General features: G+C 38.6%; 1 protein-coding gene and 1 long non-coding RNA gene across 7 annotated transcripts in view; one reads left to right on the top strand and one right to left on the bottom strand.

The window, feature by feature from the left end:
• Window positions 1-24508, bottom strand: part of THSD7B (thrombospondin type 1 domain containing 7B) — a 906384-nt gene that overhangs the window by 628463 nt on the left and 253413 nt on the right. The window contains exon 1 of one of the 5 annotated variants that reach the window (XM_063647425.1): window positions 6535-6620. The exons of the other annotated variants lie outside the window; for them this stretch is intronic. Coding sequence (XP_063503495.1) covers window positions 6535-6589 — 55 coding nt within the window. The 5' untranslated portion in view covers window positions 6590-6620. Of the gene's footprint in view, window positions 1-6534; window positions 6621-24508 lie in introns of those variants that run through there. 5 annotated transcript variants of the gene reach the window in all.
• Window positions 1468-14919, top strand: LOC129031999 (uncharacterized). 2 transcript variants are annotated; one of them, XR_008501173.1, is made up of 4 exons: window positions 1468-1563; window positions 8312-8411; window positions 10533-10581; window positions 14646-14919. It is a non-coding gene; the product is annotated as an uncharacterized LOC129031999 (long non-coding RNA). The 2 variants fall into 2 exon arrangements; XR_008501174.1 differs by lacking the exon at window positions 10533-10581.

The following is a 24508-nucleotide window of genomic DNA, read 5'->3' as shown; positions in this document are numbered from 1 at the left end:
ACTACCACCATAGGCCCAATTCGGGCCCAAAATGCATAATAAGGAAATACTATGGATTAGAGTTCTATCCTATGTTAAAATTTTACAAAGTAAATAATAATAATAATTATCTGATTCTCCAAAGGAAGCAATCAACAAAACTTTTTTTTATTTTTGCTAAACATTACATGAAAATCTTCACACATAAAATATTTGGGATTATCCTTCTCATAGGTGACATGGCCAACAAGGATTCCATTAATCCATCATCTGTGACTTAAAACATCCTCCTTAATGTCCATAAAAGTTATTTGTAATGTCTTCTTAATATCCTTTTTCCATACTCTATATAGGACATCCAGCTAATATAACTACACTGTTTATGCCACTTTATCACACAGTTGAAAATGTGAGAAAAAAAAATCTTAAGATACAATTTGTTCGTGCAGAAAGTACTTTAGCCAAATAAATCCATATTTATCTTCTTAAAAGACAAAGAAAAAGAGGCAAAAAAGCAGAACTGTGATTTCCACCTCTGCAATTCCCCACCTGTCAGATCAAGACCTGTTGGGAAATAAAAATAAGACCTCTTTTTAGACACAGAAGTGTGAAAAATGATAACAGCAGACTGTATTTACATGGAAAAATATACTAGATTCATAAAGCCCTGTCCTTTTTGAACAAAAGTACAGTATTCACAACATGCCTTCTCTATGTGTGTGTGTGTGTATATATATACATACGTATACATACATATATATAATCAGTTCAAAAACATGACCTTCATTTTCATACAGCTCTTCATGAGTCTAAGCTAAGAATCTAGTGTCCATTTACATTTAGATCGCCTTAATATGTAAACAAAAAATATTCAGAGTTGGAATAGTACTATTTGCAGTACTCACATATGTAAACTTAATTCAATTCAGGGTTATGTAACTGCTATGTAGAAAATGTAGATGTCAGAATTATATCAGAAATGCCAGAAATAGATATTTAAGATATCATCTCTGCCCTCAGATTGCTTGGAATCCCTTAGGGAAAAAAAAGACTTAGTCAAAAATAATGTTAATGCAAAATATTATGGAGTAGCTATGCTAACCAATGTACAAAGGCTTTAGGAACACTGAGTCAGAAAACAATGTTTCATGAACAGCAGAATTTTGTAACTACACCTTCTTCTCAGAGAAGGAAGAGAGAAGGGAGGTGATGTGAGCAAGGTTTCAGAAGAAAGTAGTGAAAGTAATTTATACCAAATGGTCTTGACATTCTCAATAAAATGAGACATAAGTTGACAGAGAAAGGTTCAGCCCAGCCACTGTGCGGACAGACAAGAACTCCAGTATAAATGAGTAATTGTACTTCCAAACCTGCTGTCTGGTATTACACTATGCAAATATTTAAAAGTTACCTTGTGTCTGCCACAGATACCCTTTCAGCAATATTCCCGTACTTGGCTAAGTCCCTCTGGGAAAAGAATGTGCACACCATTTTGATTTAAACTTGCAGTTCTTTTACAGGCACCGTACAGTAATAGAGGTATTGGAAAACAGCCTTATTTAAGCAAGAGTCTACTTGAAACAGGTATGTCTTTTTATATTTCTGAAAATTATATTTATAAGCCATAATAGTTCCTTCAAGTATACTGAAATGAATAACCAGTCTTTGACAACATTAGTAATGATAATATATTTCCTTCATTCTCATATAGTTACTCATAAATTTGATAGTGTAACTGAGAAGGAGAAATGAATATTTCCATTAAAAAATTTGCAAGTATTCTATTTGCCATGTTGGTGACATAAAACAAAGATGTAACGAAAAGATTATACATGTTGACATTTCATTAAAAGCTCTGTGGACATTTGTATATAGCTATTAAGCAGGAAGCATAAGGAAATGAAGATTACCTTTCAAAGAAAGAAACTGTAAGGTAGTTCTATGGAATGTTTTGATATAAAGAGTGAGTATTTCATGTGCATTAGTGAAAATAAATAAGAATTGCAGCATTCATGATAATGTATTTAAAATACCTGCATTATGTATAAAAAACTCTGAATCACTTTTTTAAAGCACCTAGTCATTTGTTTTAAGTGTTTGCACATTTTGAATATATGAAAGCACATTTTATGTACTTTAGAGTACTGCTGATGTGGTAGGTAGTATATCATCAAACTACTGCTGCAGCAATTCTAAGGTCAAAGCTATTGCTTTTGGATTTGATACATTTTGTACATGATTTATGGATTAATTTTATGGAAAATATGTAAGCTATATGTCCCAAAAAGCATTTTATAGTGTTATAACAACAAAACATTATAGTTATGGGATGCCCTTCATTGAGGCATATCAAAGCCCTTTCCTGACATTAGTTAATCCTTCTAATACCCCTCAGAGGCAAGGAAGTATTGCCTGGGATACTTTTTAAGAACACAGAAAGCACTGGGGATTTTCACCAGTCTACCTGGGTTTAGAGCTACTACAAATCATCAGTGTATTTATTCATTCATTCTACCACCTATCATGAGCCCTAGACAAGTTGGTAGGATCTGAGGATAGAATGGTTTAAAAAAAAAAAAAAAAAAAAAAACAGAAACACTATCCCTCTCCACTCCCTTGAAACTTAAGAGTGTAAAGTGTAAGATGTTTTCATTTATGAGGAATAAAAAAATATTATGACATATCTCTTCTCTAGAACCTCACCCTGGCCATCTAGAAACATGCCTCTGTACAATGTCTTCTACTAGCAAAAAAATTTAAGATTCTAGGCAACAAAACTGCATTGCAAAAAAGGAGAGCTCCTCATGCCACAGAAATTACTGAGAATTACTTTACATACGTCCCTAACAGATGTAGGTCAATTGGTTTCTAGTCAAGTAAAATGAGAAAAGAGATGGGTATGGTTAAATGGCTGTTAGAAGTAGGTACATCAACAGCAAAGATAACAAAGATGGCCTAATGATAAGAGACACGCAACTTCCAAAAAAGGGAAACGATAAAGCTCAAAGTTCACAGACTTCTGAGACCAATTAGCATCAGGGCCTGAGAGTTCTGGAGCTCATTCTTCCTAGACAACATTGTAGCACGTTGTAGAGCTCTTTTAAGAAAGAACCATTGTGGAAGACAGTGTGGCGGTTCCTCAGGGATCTAGAACCACAAATACAATTTGACCCAGTAATCCCATTAGTGGGTATGTACCCAAAGGATTATAAATCATTTTACTATAAAGACACATGCACATGTATGTTTACTGCAGCAATATTTACAATAGCAAAGACTTGAAACCAACCCAAACGCCCATCAATTATAGACTGGATAAAGAAAATGTGGCACATGTACGCCACGGAATACTATGCAGCTATAAAAAAATGAGTTCATGTCCTTTGCAGGGACATGGCTGAAGCTGGAAACCATTATCCTCAGCTAACACTGAACACAGGAACAGAAACCAAACACTGCATGTTCTCACTCATAAGTGGGAGTTGAACAATGAGAACACATGGACACACAAGGAGGGGAACATCACACACAGGGGCCTGTTGGCGGGGTTAGGGGCAAGGGAAGGGAGAGCATTAGGACAAACACCTGAAGCGTGCAGGGCTTAAAACCTAGATGACGGGTTAATAAGTGCAGCAAACCACTTCGGCCCATGTATACCTATGTAAAACACCTGCATGTTCAGCACATGTATCCCAAAACCTAAAGTAAAAATTTAAAAATAAATAAAAAGAAAATTTGGCTGGGTGTGGTGGCTCACACTTGTAATCCCAGCACTTTGGGAGGCTGAGGCGGGCAGATCAGGAGGTCAAGAGATCAAGACCATCCTGGCTAACATGGTGAAACCCCGTCTCTACTAAAAATACAAAAATTAGCATAAGGTGTAAGGAAGGGATCCAGCTTCAGCTTTCTACATATAACTAGTCAGTTTTCCCAGCACCATCAATGATAGGCTGGATTAAGAAAATGTGGCACAAATACACCATGGAATACTATGCAGCCATAAAAAAGGATGAGTTCATGTCCTTTGCAGGGACATGGATGAAGCTGGAGACCATCATTCTCAGCAAACTATCACAAGGACAGAAAACCAAACACTGCATGTTCTCACTCCTAGGTGGGAATTGAACAATGAGAACACTTGGACACAGGGTGGTGAACATCATAAACTGGGGCCTGTCGTGGGGTGGGGGACGGGGGGAGGGATAGCATTGGGAGAAACACCTAATGTAAATGACCGGTTAATGGGTGTAGCAGGCCAGCATGGCACATGTATACCTACGTAAGGAGCCTGCACATTATGCACATGTACTCTAGAACTTACAGTATAACAACAACAAAAAAAAGTGTTAAAAAAATTAGCTGGGTGTGATGGTGCACACCTGTAGTCCCAGCTACTTGGGAGGCTGAGGCAGGAGAATCGCAGGAGGCAGAGGTTGCAGTGAGCCGAGATAGTGCCACTGCGCTCCAGCTCTTGGGACAGAGTGAGAATCTGACTCAAAAAAATAAATAAATAAAAATAATATCTAAAAACTCCAAATAGTCAACCCTCCCTGTATCTACTCCCTCTGCAATATGACTTTGCAACAATTCCATCAAGAAGTGAAGTCTGCTTCTCCATCCCCTGAAACTGGGCTGACAATCTCTTTACTTACCTTAGCCAAAAGATGTGGTGGAAGTGACTGTCAGTTCTAAGAGAGGATTCAAGAGACTTGTGCACTTCTGCTCACTGTGTTAGCACCTTGCTACTGCCACCTGAACAGGCCTGAGCTAGCCTGCTGGAAGAAGAGGGACCACTTGGAGCACAGAGGAGTCACACCACTTACAACCATCTTAGATAAAGCCAGCTTCTAGAAGACTCTCTAACTGACTAGAGATGTCAGGGCAAGTTCGGCCTAGATCAGCTAGGTCTAGCCAGTATCAGCAGAACCACCTGGCTGGCATGTAGACACATATACAATAATATTTTATTGTTTTAGGCCACTGAGTTTTAGAGTACTTGTTATCAAGTAATAACTAACTGATGTAATTTAATTTCAGCAAATATTAGCTATTCCACATAACAATGAACTTGAATCACTGGAAAAATTAAATTCTGCCCAGTATCCTCTGTTTAATAAGGCAGATAAACATAAAGATGTTTTAGAGATATTTCCATCTGAAGTGGCCATTAAAAATACATAAAGAAAATAATCTGAAAACCTTGAAAACTCCAGCTATCCAGTATGGTTCATTCCCAAGGATGGCACATAATCTTAATTTTACTAGACATGAAAATCAGAATTCTAACAATGATAAATTAAAGGATACTAAACATATTACATGATACTTTTATGCATTGTAAATGATCTATTAAATGACTCCAATGCACATTTAAACTATAATCTGCTTTCTAAAATCTACCTTCCAAGCAATTTTTCAGAAATACAGTTATGTGATAGAGGAGCACCTCAGGTTTATCATTATCAGGATTTGAAGCCAACTAGGGCCTGCCTACAAGAACTTTTGTACCAAATTGTGTGAAAAAGCCAAGTTTATTAAGTGTCCTAACACACTCTAAGGTAGTCAAGAGGCTATTCTGAGAGAGAGAGGGAGAGAATAAGCTATCCCCGGTTTGTTGGTGAACATCTGCTGGAGATGCCTGTTCCTTTTTTGGGAAGATCTGGGATAGGTACAAAATGTTATGGGTTAAGTCACCAGATGTGAACCAGTTATATGTCTAGTACAGTACTGGTTGCAAGTATATATAGAGATAACTAAGACAGGGTAGGGTCCCTGTTTTTGAGGAAATGCCATTTAAGTAGAGACAAGCAAGTCAAAGTGAAGCATCTATGTGCCAGACAAGACCTGAGGTCAAATATCAACACTAAACGGCAATTTTTTTTTTTAACTTCATGTCCCAACTTCACTCTATTAGTAGGGTGTTCTTGGAGTGCTGTGTTGAGACCTCAGATTCTATCCCAGTTCATTGAAAAGCATGCCATGGGTTGGGTGTGGTGGCTCACGCCTGTAATCTCAGCATTTTGGGAGGCCGAGGTAGGCGGATCTCTTGAGCTTAGGAGTTTGAGATCAGTCTGGGTAACATGGCAAAATCTTGTCTCCACAAAAAAATACAAAAATTAGTTGGGCATGTTGGAGCATGCCTGTAGTCCCAGCTAGTCAAAGCTGAGGTGGGAGTATTGCTTAAATCCAGGAGGTTGAGGCTGTAGTGAGCAGTGAGCATGTCACTGCATCCCAGTCTGGGTGACAGAGCAAAACCTTATCCCCTACCCCCGGCCAAAAAAAAAAAAAAGCATGCCATGGTTGGCCAATGATTTAAGACATGGGTAAGGGAAAGTGATGAGGCAACATGGGTAATTTAAAGGCAAATATTCAAAAAGAAGCATAACAAAATGTATTTAACAAATAAATACATTTTGTTATTCTTCTTTTTGAATATATTTTGTTATTATTTGTTATTATTTTATTTGTTAAATATATTTTGTTATGCTTGTTTTTTAATATATTAAATGAACTCCTATTATGAGCTAGGTACTGTGCTGGTCCCTAGATACGTACCGATGAACAAAACTTTCATATGCTTGTCCACATGGAGATTACAGTCTGGTTCCATCCCTGTCACACTGTCTCTGAGGCGAAGTGTGACAAAATCCATGGGCTCTAGCAAAAAATGAGAGACTACTCTCAGAAGACAATGATATGTCTATATTTTCTGCTAGTTTGTTTATTTACTTATTTATTCATTCATTCAGAGACAGAGTCTCACTCTGTCGCCCAGGCTAGAGTGCAGTGGCATGATCTCGGCTTACTGCAACCTCCACCTCCCAGGTTCAAGTGATTCTCCTGCCTCAGCCTCCCAAGTAGCTGGGATTACAGGCACCCGCCACCATACCCAGCTAATTTTTGTATTTTTAGTAGAGGCGGGGTTTCACCATGTTGGCCAGGCTGATCTCGAACTCGTGATCTTAAGTGATCCACCCACCTTGGCCTCCCAAAGTTCTGGGATTATAGGCATGAGCCACTGTGCCTGGCCTCTGCTAATTGCACTCTAGTTTTTCATGTTATGAAGGTGGTGGGTGTATAAATATGAATTATTAATACAATAACAATAGTAAGAACTACAACCTAGTGGTTTTAAAAATTTACTTATTTATTTTGAATTCTTTTATTTCAATAGCTTTAGGGATACAAGTGATTTTTTATTACATGGATAATTGTATAGTGGTGAAGTCTAGGATTTTACCGCACCCATCACCCAAATAGTGTACACTGTACCCAATAGGTAGTTTTTCATCCCTCATCCCTTTCCATCCTCCCCATTTCTGAGTCTCCAGTGTCCATTATACCACTCTGTATACCTTTGTGTACCCATAGCTTAGCTCCCACTTCCAAATGAGAATATGTGGCTCTCACTTGGTTTTTGATTCTTGAGTAACTTCGGAGTAATGGCCTCCAGTTCCATCTAAGTTGCTGTAAGAGACCATTTTGTAAGAACTACAGCCTAGCTTTTATTGAGTGTTAGTGCTTAAAATACATTATCACTAAATCCTCCCAACATACTGAGCCTCTCCTTGTGGGCAGCTGATACCTGGCAACGTTAAAGTGTCTGTTCAAGATCTCACAGCTTCTGAAATTCAAGCTCATATTCACACTCAAAACTTTCTGATACACAGCCTAAACTCGTGCCTACTGGGCCATACCCTTCTTACTTCTTACTAATATGTCTGACTATATTCTGGATAAACTTAGTCTCATACTCCATATCCTTAAAAATGAAAAGCATCAAAGAAACCATCTTTAAATCTATGTGTATATTAAAATATGTTTTCCTAAGCCTTTCAGTGAGCTGTGAGTTTTCCTTTCTCTAAGCATTATGCATGTCCCTTCCTGGAGTATCTCTTGTTGTCTGTATACAATGTAAACAATGTTTGTGTTTATACTACCCAACCTTCTCTACATACACTCATGCACTCATGCACGCACCCACACATGCAAAACCCACACGTAGATTATCTTGATACATTTGATGCACTAGAAAATCCTTGTGGGCAGGAGCCGCTTCTCATATAACAGCGTGTACCCCACGTAGTGTAGCACAGTCTTATACAGATCACAAATATGTGACCAATATAAGCTGAATGAAGACATACCTCTTCCCTATTAGCTCCTATAATTGTTCAACAGGCAACCAGCTCCTCAAAGTTATAATAAATTAATTATTTCCATGGCTATGCTCCGTGGAACACTAGTGCTATCAGGCGCACTATAAAAACAGGGTACCATTATCAACTAACTTAGGAAATCACGGCCTAATGATATACCTCCTCTCTTGTAGATAAACAATGCACCCTAACACCCTGACAGCTCTGAGAAATCCCGCAATGAACTACTTCAATACTGACCAGCAACTTGAAAGACCCCTTGGATCTAGAGAGGTAATACATATTGGGATATTCTACTTTTGCAGTTATAGTTGGCAAAGAGAATTAATTCTTCCTTCATGTTATTTTTCAGATTATCCTCAGGAGATGCAGACTTTGCTATATTATGACAAGTATGTTTGTATATCTTTGAATGTTTTAAGATAGAATATTAATTCCCACTGAATTTTAAGATGTGAAAAAATGGAAATAATCTAAATATAAAACAATAGGGTAAAGGTGGGATCTATGTTTAAAATGGGATATTTTTTACCCATTAGAACAATGCTTACAGGCTCAGCATGGTGCCTGTAACCTCAGAACTTTGGGAGGCTGAAGTGGCCAAATCACTTGAGGTCAGGAGTTCGAGACCAGCCTGGCCAACATGGTAAAATCCGGTCTCTACTAAAAATACAAAAATTAGCCTGGCATGGTGGCAGCTGCCTGTAGTCCCAGCTACTCGGGAGGCTGAGGCAGGAGAATTGCTTGAACCAAGGAGGCAGAGGTTGCAGTGAGCCGAGATCACGCCACTAAACTCTAGCCTGGGCAACAGAGCAAGACTCTTTCTCAAAAAAAAAAAAAAAAAAATGCTTACAAAGACATCAGAAAATGCTTATAACATCTAAGTAACAAAATAGGTGAATATTGTATATGCATATTTTATATATTTTAATTACATAAAATTTACAGAGATCAAATAAACTAGAATATTAACAGGGGTTTTCTTTGCTTGGAGGGATATGAAACATTTATAGGTACATCTATATATTTTTCCATATCTTCTAAAATAACTGAATACAAAACAAACAAAATATCAATTCTAAGTCATCAGAAAGAATCAAAGCATCATCTACCTGACTAGTTCCTACCTACTTTTTAGGTTGAGCTTAGAAACGATTGCCTCTGGGAAACCTCCAGCATCCCATCACTGTGGTAGGTTGCCCACCTTGAGCGTCCACAGCATGCTGGGCTCTTTCTTATGATGGCACTTATTTCCTGGCATTGCATTGCCTCATTTACTTGCTTATATACCTTCTAGACTATTACCTATCTCTGTCCAGTTTATCCCTGTAATACCAGTGCCTCGCATAGTAACTGGAACATGGTTGGTGTTAAATAAACATTTACTAAATAATTGAAAGTTTGGATGTTTTCTCATTTCCTAAATGTGTTGCCTATAGTATGGCAAAGATAATGTAATATCTACATTCTGGAGCAACAATGAAATTTCCCTTTAAGTGACATATTATATTAAGGCAGCTGATATTGTTGATAAGCCTGTCAATAATTTATATTTCCTATGAAATTTTATCTACAAGCAATTTTCTTCACACCCAGTTTTAACAGTAACAGGGATTCCTGCCATTTGTTATATAATTTTATCAGCATGGCTGTCTAACCAATGCAGTGTATAAAGTTCCACATGCTCATACTTGAGTCTTTCTGTTTGCTTCAGGTTGGAAGACAATCCTCTAAGCTTATGAATCCAGACCACTGCATTGCTTTGACACCAAACTCCTAATTAGGTCCAAAAACAATCATTTTAATAATGAAATCTATTTAGATTCTAGAAATGAAACTTTAATTACCCTAAAAATTCATGATATGAAGCATATGTGTAGATATATACATATAGGAATAATAATAACAAGACTAGCTAACATTTATTGAATGCTTATTATGTGCAGGGAACTATGATAAGCAATATATGTACATTAACTAATTTAGTCCTTACTTCATGAGGTGGATAATATGACTTTCCTCTCTGATGATGAAGAAATTGAAGCAAGTATCTTGAGTTTACAAGGCCAATGAGTGCCAGAGTCAGGGCTATAAACCCCAGTGTCTCCCTTATTAATCTTATTGTCATTCATTCTACAAATATGTATTAAGTGCGTACCCTCAGCAACACACTGTTCTGTGCCCTGAGAATATACCAGTGAACAAACACTGGTATAAAAGTCCCTGTGCTCCTAGAGTATACATTTTAATCAGGATAGACAGAAACTGCAGCACATGCATGCACACATACTGTGGCAAAGGTGGCTGAGTCCACCAAAACCTTTATTTCCTCTTTCATAGCACATGTTTGTTACTGGGAAGCAGTTCTTCAGTGAGGATTACCTTTCTTTTCAGCTCCTCATGCATATATATATGGCTATGTGACAACTTTTGCCAACAGAATGTGAGTAAAATTTGCGTTCCTTTTGGGCAAAGGCTTCAAGAAATCAGGTGTGGGGTGTAATTCACTCTTCTTTTTCTCCTTCTTTGAGCTGGATGCAATGATAAAGTCCTAAGGAATAGAGGAGCTGCCACATGGAAGATTTTTGAGTCTCAGAATCACTACTTGGAGGAAAGACACATGCCAACCAGAAAGACCTTCCCTAGACTGCTCTCTAAGAGAGAAAGAGCCATCTGTGGGCTTAGCCATTATATGATGAGGCCTGTTTGTTACAGCAGCTAGCACTATACTTAAAAATATAGAAGTGTGTACTTGATTTTGGTGCTACCATTAATGTAACCAAAATATGTGGAATTAATTTAATAACCATGCAGTGAATGGCATGGAACAGATATCACAGGCTAGAAATATAAATACCCACATTGTACAGTTACAAAATAGTTGTGAACGCTGCTGCCTGCAATAATGGGAAAGGCTGACCAAACACCAAACTAAACCCATAGCTCAAGAAGCTTGACTTTTGCAGATTGGAATGTGTTGGATTATGGCTGCTGCCTTTTCCAATGTATTATGAAAAACTGAAAACCTCGGGGGAAAATTGACAAACACTAAGGAAAATGCTGAGATAAAAAGGACAAATGATCAATGACCCTAAATATCAAGAGACGAGAGTGAAAAAGGAAGACAAATCCTTATCAGAAAATTATAATTTAAACAAATAGACTTGGCTGAAACAACAGTAAGAGTATGAGTGTTGCAAATATATTGTTTCAGATGGCCATGAGGTGGCCTTAATAAGGCTAAGGGTGAGCAGCACGGGTTTGAGGAAGCAAAGAAGCAAAGTAGACTCAAGAAGGATACATAAGAAATACCTGGAGGTGGGGGGATAGACACACAACATTGAATGGAAGCAAACAGATCAAAAGGCTAGTACATTTTGAGGGAAATTTATTGCCAAAGAAGCCATGAGCCTAGTACTATAAAAAACCATGGACTCTTAAATTTTTAAGGTAATCCTTTTCCCAAAGTTTTACGAGCAAGAAACCATGTGCAGAAACGGCACAGCTAAAGCAGAGATACTTCCCAAACTCACTTCAGATGTGGCCATGGAAGAAAGTGGACAAGACAGATCTTCTTAGAGGGCAAAGCAAGGAACTATAGGGAACAATGTAGAAGAGGACTCTTCCAAAATGGGATCTAGGTTCTAAACAAGAACTTCCTCCACTGGAAAAGCAGAGAATCTTCATATTCCCTGTCCCAAAGGCTCCACCGCTGCCCTGGACTGCTGAGTGTGTGTGTTTCTCAATCTTCCCTTCTCTGAATAGGAATTATCATGTACATCTGCCATCCCTGTTCTATCATTTTATATTAGTGCTAGAAGGATAGTTCATCTTTTAATTGAATGATCACAACACAAGAAAAAACATGTGGACCTCATGGAAAGAACTGAGCATTGCTCAGATTCTGGACTTTGACATGGAAGCAGTATCTGTCTCACCTGGGGAGGGGCTGAGTGTATTCTTTATGTGACAAAAAGGTTATGCACAGAAATTTGTGTCCAGAGGAGTAGATGTGGCAGAGATGGCTGATATCTAACTAAATCTATTTTTCTCCTTTAATAATATATTATAATTGGTAGTGTGCAACCTGTCAGTCAGGAACTCTCTTCCCTATTACCCCCAACCTCCTTGCAAGTAGATGAAGCCATGTGATGAGTTATCACCAAAAGAATTTGAACAGAAGTGATATATATCAGTTCTGGGCTAAATATTTTAAGAAGTGAGAATGCTTCCCACATACTCATTTTCTCCTTCTGTTGACTTCAGACTCTAGGGAATAGCAGAGCCACAAGATGAACAGCATCTGGGACCCTGAATTCTCACACAGAAGAGAGCTGTCTGCCAACCAACTTTGAGTGTGTGCAAATAAAAAATCCACAAAAGTGGTATTAGTATACTATTTGGGGATCTATTTCTTACCAGGACTCAGCCTACCCTAAATAATCCACATGCACACATAAGATTCCAAACAATGAACAGGAAGAAAATAAAACAGAGTGATGGACAGAGCCATGTCCTATGAGCTGGGACAATGCACTGAAATACGAAGATCAGAGAAGGTTCCTCTGAAGAGATTATGTTTCAGTTGAGAAAAATGTCTGGCAAAATCTGTGGAATGAGCATTTGGGGCAAAAATCGTGGCACACACAAAACTCTTAAGATATAGACCAATTTTATGCTTTTAAGGAAAAGCAAAAAGGCCAGTGTGAAGGGAGGCATAGTGAGAAAAAAGAGAGAGGCAGGGCCATCTGGTAGTTGGATCTTCCCAGCTTCATGAAAAGACTGGGTAGACTGTAACTCTAACGGGGAACTCTCAGAAGAAGAGTTTCTGAGCAGAAGACTGGTATGGATGGGTTACTTCATCCTTGTGGCTGCTGCACAGACAATGACTTAGGATAAGCAAAATGGAAGAATGAGTTCAGACAGGAGGCCACTGCAGGACTCCGGGAATGAGACAGTGGTGGGCCCCTCTGGCATAGAAGGATAGTGGTGTTGATGTTGATATGTGGTTAGATGGAATACATCTTGGAGTTAAAGCTGAAGGGGTTTGCATACGGATAATATATCGTCAGCAAGGCAAAAATGAGGAGCCAGTGATAATTATATATTTGGCCTGAAATGCTGAGTAGAGAGAGGTATTATTTGATGAGATGAAGAAAACTGGGAGAATATTAAGTTGACTATGTGTGGGAAGAACAGGAAGTGTGTGTGTGTGTGTGTGTGTGTGTACACTTTTATCAGAGTACCTGGCATGGGCTATGTATTAAATATCCATTTTTAATACAGGTATGCTAATATATGTTGCTAGGCCTTATTATAATGAAATAAGGTGCTAATTTTGAAGGTTTTTGAGGAACTTAAGAAATATATCACACTCTGTTTCTCCTCTTCAATTTGAAATCAATAGAAAAAAATCCAGAAATCAGCTGCAGGGAGATTTAAGTATGACTTTTATAATTGGTAATGCTGATTATGATAGAAATGTACTATCCTCAGCGAAGCAGCCTTGCTAATGATACTAAACCCCATCCTGCCTCAGGGTGAACAAAAGCATGGCTACACTGCAGTCAGGTCTCTAACCCACAAAGGAGAGCAAATTCCAGTGCACACTTTCTGAGAAAGAGCCTGGAAAGCCACATATGCAAAGCTTCTTCTCCCAAATCCACCACCAATCAGTTTAGCCTCCCCCGTTCTCCTGAGGAGAGAGTGAGGTGACAGATCGCGTCCAGGAATGTTACCTACAGAGAAACAGAAAAGGCAAAAGAGTTTCTCTCATAAAACAAATGCAAATAAATGAGTGTTAAAGACATCTGTAAAAGTGAGGACCCAAGGAGGGACTTTTCAACAAATGGATGTCATTTCAAAGATAAGAATGTGTAATCAATGGCCTTTTTCGTAACATCTTCCAACTCAGTTCTTGGAACTCAGGAGTGGATTGAAGCAAAACTGAAATTTTACCTTATTTCAGATAGTAAAAGAAGAAGGAAAAAAAAACTAGAAGGAAGAAGAGAAATGTCTTGTTCATTTGTCGAATTTGAAGTGAAATGCTGTTTTCCTATTACCAATCTCTTATTATGTAGGTGGCTCATACCCACAGGGAAAAAATGTCACAATTCCTCCAACTACAAACTGCCAGCTAGCATTCCATCACTGCCATCACATCTCCCATGCTTCTGACGATTTACTGACAGGACTGATAACTCTATCTGAGGACTCTTGGGCCTTTTATCTTATTCTTTCTTAACTAACCATTTTCCCTGAGGGATTTAATAGTAAAACTACTGAAAAAGAGTCCACGCAAAGGAAAGAGATATCTGCACAAAATGCTTCTGTTCTTGGCCACCAGGCTAGCTCAAAGCTCCTTACTTCCCTTTAATTTTAGCTTTAATCTGTTGACTAAAATGGCATTGCTCTCAGATCCTTTCCCTATGCTTCCCAGGCTCTGCTTTGAATTGCAGGGAACTACATTTCCCAGAGTCCCTCCCTAATACAGGTTATCTGCTACAGGGCACTGACAGAAGACTGAGTGGTGGAAGCAAAGAGAAACCCTGGAAGCTACTAGACCTCCCCCAGTGTCTGGTGCCACTGGACAGCCATTTATTCTGCAGTCCTAGACCCTGACTGACAGTCTCCAACATGACTCTCCAGATGAACTCAGAAAACAACTCTGCTCCTTCTGATTGTCCCTCCAAGTCTAGGAATGGTAGCAGCTTCCAGTGGTTGCTAATTTGAGAGATGGTTTACCACCCTCTGCCAAGCTTCTCAGCTTTTCCATCTTCTGTATAAACAATTCCCTATTAAATTTCTTTTGTTAAAGTACCTATGGTGTTTTCTTGTTTCTTGACTGGAGCATATTTGATAGAGCCATTCTTATAAAGCTAACTGTCTTCTTGTGTGTTTGTTTGTATTTATTACCAGGGATTGGCAAACTATGAACCTTGGGCCCACTGTCTACTTTTGTAAATAATTTTCTTGGAACACAGCCATGCTTATTCATTTAAATATTGTATTATCTATAGTTGATTTTGTACTACAACAGCAGAATTAAGTAGTTGCAACAGAAACTTCATGGTCCCAAAATCTAAAATATTTACAAGCTGCTGGCCTTCCACAGAATGTTTGCTGACTCATGCACTAAATAAAACAAGGCTCTCCATCCTGAGCCCTGCTGATCTCTGTGATAATTACAGCCTAGACCAGTACTGTCCAATAGAAATAGTGTGATCTCCCAGGCCGTCTTACATTTTCTAGTAGTCACATCAAAAAAAAGTTAAAAGGAACAGGTGAAATTAATTGTTATATTTTATTTAAGCCCATGTGTCTTATAATCCTTCCAATATGTTATTCATATAAAAAAAAAACTAAGATTTTTTTGTGGTACGTCTTCAAAACCCAGTGTATATTTTACACTTATGGCATATCTCATTTTGGATGCTAAATTTTCATTACAAATACTTGACTTCTGTGTGGCTTTCATAAAATCATAAAATTCACACTTGAAAAAGGAGATGCACATTATTCATCTATCAGAATGATGAAACAAAAAAGTAATGACAACACTAAATGCTTGCAAAGATGCAGAGGAACTGACTCATTCGTACATTACTAGTGAGAATGCAAAATGGTACAACCAGTTTAAAAACAGGTAGTTTCTTACAAAACTAAACATGCAGCTATCATACGATGCATTAATTGCACCCTTGGGCATTTATCCCGGTTAAATAAAAACTTTTTCATGCAAAAATGTGTACACATATGTTCGCTATAGTTTTATTTATCATAGCCCCAAACTGGAAAAAAACACAGATGTCTTTCATCAGGTAAATGGTTAAACAATGCCACAGCTCTACCATGGTTAATTGCTCAGTAATTAAAAAGGACAAACTATTGATACATGTAACAGCATGGAGAAATCTTAACAATTCAAATGCAATTCAAATGACTCATGCACTAAATAAAACAAGGCCCTCCATCCTGAGCCCTGCTGATCTCTGTGATAATTACAACCTAGATCAGTACCAAGAAAGTGTCCATTCAGTGAAAGACACTAGACTCAGAATGATGCTTACTGAATGATTCCACTTATATAGCATTCTTGAAATGACAAAATTATAGAAATAAAGAACAGATTAGTGGTCGCCACGAGTCAGGGATGGTGAGTATGGGTGTGTCTATAAACAGGCACATGAGGGATCATGTGGTGATACAAATGCTCTGGATCTAACTACATCAATGTCAATATCATGTTTGTGCAATTGTACTATTGTTTTGCAAGATGTAAACTTTGGAGAAACTGAGTAAAAGACACAAGGGAAATCTACTATTTCTTACAAATGTATGTGAATTCACAAAATAAATAGTTTAATTTTTTAAGTAGATTCATATAACCAACTTTCTCCAATAATTGGAAGTTTTTCAGTAACTGAATCAAATATCAGTTTTTAAGTGTAAATTAAATAAACTTAAATAAAATTAAAAACTTAATGCACACTGTTCAGGTAATGGTTACATGAAAAGCCCAGACATCAAAACTATGCAATGTATCCATGTAACAAAACTGCACTTATACTCCTTACATTTATACAAATAAAAAGAGAAAAATAAAGAAACATCCAATCCTTTCTCACACTTGTAACATTTCAAATGCTTAGTAGCCATATGTAGCTAGTGGCTAAAACAATGGACAGAGTGGCTCTAGACCCTCATTTGGGGCCAGAATGGCTAAAAATGTAGCCAAATTTCAGCCATTAGACAGGAAAATTTTCACACAAAACTACTCCCAGAAAGCACACTTCCCACAAAGAAATACACATTTCTACTCAAAAAACTCTGCAGTTCCGAAAGTGGTAATGAACCCTCCATGGTAGTAAGAACTAACCAGTTGTGACAAACTGCTTACAGAGAAGCATTGTTCACTAGATAGCTCCTCAGCCAATTAACATGATGCTGTCTCCTGGATAAGTCGTACACTTCCTCCTTAAACTCCCATCTTTTAAAATAAAATAATGAGTGTGAATTATTGTAGATTGCAGCTTTTCCCATTAACTTTTATGTCCAGGTGAAAAATGGAATTTAGTATGATAATGAGCAGTGGTGGCCCCCATTCACAATACAAAAAGTCGATGCCCTGCTCAAAAGGTCCTTCTCTTTGATAAGTTGACAAATGAAACTGGAAAACAAACAGACAATCCCGGGGCAAAGCAAAGGAGTGCTTGCGACTCCCCCATAAACCAGCTGCCTGCCATGCAGAAGGGTCACTAGAGGCTAATGGGGATGCTTTCTGTCAGTGGAGCTCTGGGGAGGGATATGCAGGGTACAGGGGTTTCTCCTCTCTGCCATAACTGCTATGATTAGCTTCTGAATGAAATAGCGGGGGGTCCTAGCACAGACGAACTTGCTGTGCTATGTACATGCGTGTTCCCACTGGTGGGGCTTGCACGAGGTATGTTCCTTTTAAATGAACCGCAATCAGATCAGGCTAGGAGAAAATAAGCACAAACAATTTTCTAAAGTGATTGCAGGCATTTAGCAGGTCTGGAAAGAAGTCAACAGTCTCTCAGTCTAGCATTCAGGGCCCTTGACCATCTGGGTCTTTCTGCCTCCAGGCTTTATGTGCCACCATGCTCCATTCACATAGGTCCACTTGCTTCCCTCAGAACACAGCTTGGATCGCCCCCTCTGCTTTTGCTCAAGCTATTCCTGCTGCCTGGAATGACACTTGTTTCATCTACTTTTAGTAGGGTCTTGATAGCCCTTTAACGTGCAGTTAGTACCACACTGACTGGAAATCCAACCCAGCTGTTAATGACCTTGCCTTCTGTGGGACTTCCATAGTTAGTTATAATAACAGCTGCAAGTGACTGGGCAAGTATATGTTTCAAGTTCTGTGCCTGGCATTTTCATGATCCCTAATTTAATCCTCACAAACCTTGGGTAGGAATTATTATCCCTATTTACAGACAAGTAAACAGATGATCAGAGCTACTGAGTAGCTAGACTAAAATTACACCACGGGTAACTATCAGAGCCAGTAGTCAAATTAAATATTTATTTCTATCTCTAAAACCTGTGCTTTTATCCCTGCACTACAGTATTAACTGAGTGCACAGTCATTTAATCAAATCACATTTATAGAGAATCTAATAGGTGCCAGGCACTGAGCTAGTCTCTAAGGAGACTATAATAAATAATAAATTATAGGTGCTCACAATGTAATTATATAAGTGCATTAGGTAAAAATAGATACAAAGAATTATAAGGCTTCACAAAGATGTTACATTTGCAGTGGGTTTGCAAGATGTTTGAAAGGTATCAGGTAGAAAAAGCCTGGCAAAGGATAGGCTGGTGATATGGAAATGTGAGATGATATATTCTAGACAGACAAAGGCAAATAATTATAAAAGTCCACAGAGTGTTCAAAATAGTTCAGCAGCATGCTAGAAACACAGTCAAAGACAGGTTATAAGGGTTTGCTCGGTTACACACAGGAGTTGGAAGTTATTCCGTGGTAACTGACAGCCACAAAAGAATTTTTAAGCAGATGATCACTCCATGTGGTCAATTCTTTTATTTATTCACATAAATACTGAGTACCAAGCATTGTGGTGAAACTGGAAACATAAATATGAGCTTGCAGTAGAATGGCAGAGAGACTCAAATAAACCAACAATTACAGAAAAATATAGTAACTCCTTAGCAGGGTGTTAAGAAGCACGAAGGAAAAGGCATGGATTGGAATGGAGGCAACTGGGGTGTCCTTCGTGGAGATGTCACATGAAGGTGCCCAGAGGATACAGTGGAAGGGGTGAGGACATGGCAACTGTGATGCAAATATATTTCAGAATCATTCCTTAGAAATGATTAAAATATGTAGTGACTTACTGGGATGGGGGCAGGGACAAGAAAGAAGTAAAGAGAGGACTGGAGGCTGAGAATAAAATCTTTAGCCAACTGAGATTATGACACTGCCAAGATATTTGAAACAGTAAAACAAACAAAACAGTAAATTTGCAGAGGAAAGAGTCTGGGTAGAGTTTTATAAATAAGAGGAAACTGCCAATAATTCCCAAACAAAAAAATAATTGAATCAAAGAAAACATTGGTAATGGGATAACACTTGACAGACAACAATAACATCATACTTTTGTTATTTTTTAAATATTAATGATTAGATTACTTGGCTAATAATGGTCAATACTGTGCCATCTCTCTTACCAAAATAATACGCGTTTGAGCTTACTACAATAATAAATACTATTTTATTTGCTTTTTCTTCCTCAGATGTCTTGTACTGTGCAAATTGAATGCCCTGCAAGTTTATACTCTGTATTTATAAGTATACAATGGAATTTTCCAGAAGCTGTATTTTATTTGTTGACAGAATCACTGTAAGAGTGAATGAAATATGTGCTGGTGAATCCTTGTGTTTTTCCAAAATTTTCCAGTTTTTAGGGTATAGATATGTACCTTTCCAGAGATTATCTCAGTTTATTCTTAGTACTTCTGTATTCCTACTAGTTTTCTTAGGTTGCACCTGCTAACATCTTTGTTATTTTATTAACAACAAATAAATCATTCTTGGGAAACCTTAAAAATGTCCTTATGCCTATGAGAAAACACAATAAGAAATAAGTATACTTTGTTGTCTTATTTTGCAATTTTTTTAAATGAGAACATTTTCTGAAGTTTAAAATTTTGTCTAGAAGTCATTTTTGGATTTAATAATATTTTATTCCAAAATAAAATGCATTTGCATGATATTTTTCTTATATTTAAGGATTGTTGACTTTAAAAAGAACATTGAAGACTTACATTTTCAACACAAAGCAATAGCAATATACATCTAAAGATGCTAAAAAAAGATCAGAGTTTTTGACTCATAAAAGAGAAGGATCAACTCCAAAGAAGCTTTAAAAAAAAAAAAAAAGGCAAGACAAAGGTGTCTTTCCCTCAGCCTCACAGATGCTCTTACCACATTTTATATAACAGAAGTTTTGGCAATATTACAACAGTGCAAGCTGAAACACAGCATTATTTTTGAATCCAGTTGCTCAGAATTTAAAGAACAACAGACTGGATATTCTTTTTTTTTTTTTTTTTGATGTGATCTTTAAAAGTTAAAAATGATTCGTGCAACTCTTTAAATTAGAATTGAAAAGGCCACAAAGCATCTTACAGAATAAGGCATCATATGGCACTGACAGGAGATTCCTGAGGGACTAATGAAGCCTGTATGAGTGACAGACCATAAGGGATGTCCTGACACTGGAAAGCATGAGTCAGGAATCTGTGCTTCAGTAACATTCTCAGTTTGGCTTGACAGTCTGTTTCTACATCTGTATTTGCCAACCCAAATATCATCCCTGTGACACGGAGCAGATGATATTGGCTTCTAAACCAGGTCATCAGACCCAGACTCCCAAGCTCTGCCCTCTTTCAACCTCACTTGAGCCATCTTCTCCTCTGCTTTCCCTGGCTAATATTGGCAGTCCTTTCTCTCCTATTCTCACAAATGGTACATGTCTCTTTTCCAATCTCTTCCCCAAATTGGTTCTATCCCCTAACCACCAAAATTAACTTTCTCTTATAAAGAGAGAGAGAGAGAAAAAAAAAAAAACATGGAAGCCCCTTCGTTCAATTCCAGTTTTGCCTCAACTACCTATTCCATGTTTGTTGTTTTCTTTTTTGTTAAGAATAGTGGATACATACTATAGGTCCACAATCCCTCATCCACAGTGCTAAAATGCAAGAAGCTCTAAAAATAAAAATAAAAATAAAGTTTGCAACACATTTGAGGGCAAAACCTGATCTGCTCATTTGGTAGCCAAATCTCATGGAAACTTACACTTGGACTGCATATTATATTGTTTATTCTTCAGGGTAAATTCCTATTTACAACATAATGGGGGTGGTATGTAACATAAAGCATATATGTGCTGTATTATATTTGGAAAACTGTAAAGTATCTTTATTTTGAAAAGCATCTGGCCCCAAGGATTTGGGGTAAAGAATTGTAAACTTGCACTATCTTTCACGCCAATCTTGATAGTTAGAAGCACTTGCAAAAGTATTTACATTAAATGTTTAATACAGAGGTTGATATGAAACACCAGTGGTTTCCTACTTAAGAAGTTCCTCTAAAGAATTGTGGTCTGATTCATGCTACAGTACTACATTAAGGTGCATTAACATGTCTAGACACTCTTCACATATTATTTAATATTCTCTGAGAATATATCCTGGCCCAAGTATGGAAAGTAGTGTTAAGGAAATAAACTGTGATAATACCCATGAGAATTAAATAACACATACAATGAGAAAATAACTACAGTGTGTCTCTTTCTCTGCTAGGGGCTCTGCAGAGCAGTTTTCCCAGAAAGACATGTGCAGTGGCAAGTAGGTTTCACAGTAAGATGGCAGCGTTTGTCCAACTTACTAAGGAAGTAAGAATATATACACCACCATTCAAAGTTACAGTCCTCTAAAAGATGGAGTTTGAGAGAAATGGTGACAGACGACTTTGTCAAAAATATCTCCCCAAATTCACTCTTATTATTCATCAGGTTAGGAAAGCTCTCAAGAGTTTATCTAATTATTCATCCAAAAACCTCCATCAGTTTTTGGGAGAGAAACAGCAAAGGAGGTGATATTGCAGACTGACATCAAGCTGGCCAGGCTAGAATCCTCATATGTGACTTTACAATGCCACCTCACCCCCCGAGCCTCAATTTCCTCATAGATGACGAAACTACCTACCTTACAAGGTTCTTGTGAGGATGAAATGCAATTTCCCCCTGCAAAGCATTTAGCACTGTGGTTGACATACAGTAAGCACTGAACAAATGTTAGTGTAGCAAAAGATGAACATGCAGACTCTTTTATTATGCAAATTGAATTATTCTGTTTTACCATTCACTGCTGTCCTAGAAGAAAAGAGCACAAGTATTTCCATTTCTCTTCATCTCCTAGAAGGTTTTGCTCATTAAGCCCTCCCTCCTCTCGAGGAAAGGGGAACTGAGCTCTGTGTGCCACCGGTTCAGGTTCTGAAATTTATAAGACATCAAAGTCCACTTCTGAGGGAGAAATAGAGTAGCTGATGTTTACAAAACAGACAAGTAGCCAGAAAAGCAGGCGATAAGGAGGAGTTTCCCAAGATTAGAAAAAGACTCTTTAAAGTAAAGGGTAAGGGTGCAGGAGAGGGTTTTGGTTCCAAAATAGTGAGGACTCTGCTCTTTTAACACCAGCTGCACCAGGGAGGCAGAAATTACCTTTAAGGAATGCAATATGTATGTTGAGGGAGAATGAAATTCAAATGGAATTTCATATGAAATATGATGTGTCCAGGGAAATCAGCTCAGAAGCCTGGAGGTACCTAGCCACACCGACGATGCTCAATTCCATGCGTGGCTCTGGAGCAGCAGAAAGCTGCTGGGACAATGGGGGTACTAGTGCAATATGCCCCCTCAGCAATAACCCCTGAGGACACGTGAGAGATTACTAAAAAGGCCCCAGGATTGTGGCATGACTGTAGTGAGAGGGGAGCCCTCAAGGCTAAGAATACTGAATTTCCCAGCAGTCCATCAGAGTAATTCAGAGTCAAAAATAATGTTGACACACAGAAATAAACAAAGGCCATATTTCTTGGATAACTGGCATTTAGAATGAGACACGTGTCCTCTAGTTATCATTATCACTATTTGCACTAGCATTTTTGCTAGGCTCTGAATACACAACAGTGAGCAAGAGATATGGCCATTGCCCCCTGGGAGTCTATAGTTTAATAAAGAAAACAGACACTTGAAAAGCAATATGAGTAAGTAGTGATAAGTATCACGATGCAGGGGATATGAGACAAAAATGAATTTAAGGAAACAGAACCAAGCTGAGGGGCCAGAGAAGACCTCTTAGAGGGAGTGAGGAGAAAGCTGAGACCAGAGGTATGACACTGAGACAGAGGCAGGTAGGGAAGGACACAGGGGAGAGATTCCAGGCTGGGTGAGCAGTGTGCTCAGAGCTCCGGAGACCAGAAGAGACAGCTGGCTGATGCAGTGAAGGAAATTGAAGGTGTCTAGTTGGATGAGAGCACAGAAAGCAAGAGGGGAAGTGACTGAGATGAGGTGTGAGGAAAGCGGAGGTCTGATAGTGGAGGGAAAATCTGAATAACCCAGATAAACTGAAAGAGCTGCTCATGTTTGAGTCAGGGAAGCTGGTTGCCATGGCCATAGAGAACAGACCAACCCCAACAGGCCAACACTGGGCAGCCTGAATTGGGGCTCCTGACTAAGACATTTATTTGAACTTTAATAGACCAAATGAAAGAACTCCCAGGCTGACAATATTGAAAACACCAAGACACAGGAATGCCTTTAAGAAAACAGACATGGCTCTGAGTTGTTATGCAAAAGCAGCAAAGGACAGCTGATCTTGGCCTACAGGTGAAAAAAGTGTGTCTTAAGCGATGAGCCTCGCTCTGACCACACTCAGCAGCACCTAGGAAATGGCCACCATCATGCAGGTGCCCGAGCACTAGACCATTCGCAATACATTCATTCTGCAAAATTATTTTTGGCCCCATTACACTGGGCTGATGAAAACCACAATCATGTGAGTAGTTGCAGAGACATGTGAATGTTGAGCCAGGGGCCTGAAGCCTTCCTCGACCACGTCCTAGCTTCACCATCCTGAAGGAGTTGCTGGCATCTTTGAACTTCACTTTTCTCACTAGGAAAACAGGAAATTGGTTTGTCAAGGCTGTATTGATGGCAGAAACCCAGTCAACAAGCACAAGCAAAAGAGGATGACATTAAGGATGGGCAGGATGACACACCACCTGATGGCAGGGCATGCAGTCAGGTCTCCCAAGGGAATGGAAGCAGAAACTAGAAAGCTGTGGGAAGCAACCGCTCTCCCACTGGCTGCATCTCTCCGCCTGTTTTATATCTGCCAACACATTCTCTGTTTCACCAACATGAATGCAATGGACTGCTGTGGCTCCCCGTAAACCCCAGGCTTGTATTTCAGCACTTACTCGAAGGGACTGACTTCTTTCTAAAAATCTTAATTTCTAATTCCTAGGAAGTCACCTGGTAGGCCCAGTTCTGCCCCAGAGGAGGCAGGTCATACACACCAGCCTGGCTCTGAGAACCCTCCTTGAGGCAGGGCAGAGTGTAGGGGGTGGAGGATGGGTTTTAAAGAAGGATCAGGGGGTTGGTAGGCACCCCAAAAGGGAATTCTGTGCAGCAAAACCTCACTAAAGGTGGTGTTCAGGATTCATTTGCTATATGTAGAATAGCTAGTACAGAAAATACTCAACATGTTATAGATTTTGGACCCTCACAAAGAATTTAATAAATATTTATTTCACTCAACAG

This window comes from Pongo pygmaeus, chromosome 11 (genome assembly GCF_028885625.2).
Source record: "Pongo pygmaeus isolate AG05252 chromosome 11, NHGRI_mPonPyg2-v2.0_pri, whole genome shotgun sequence".
NCBI lineage: Eukaryota > Metazoa > Chordata > Mammalia > Primates > Hominidae > Pongo > Pongo pygmaeus.
This window is presented reverse-complemented; position numbering and strand designations above follow the sequence as displayed.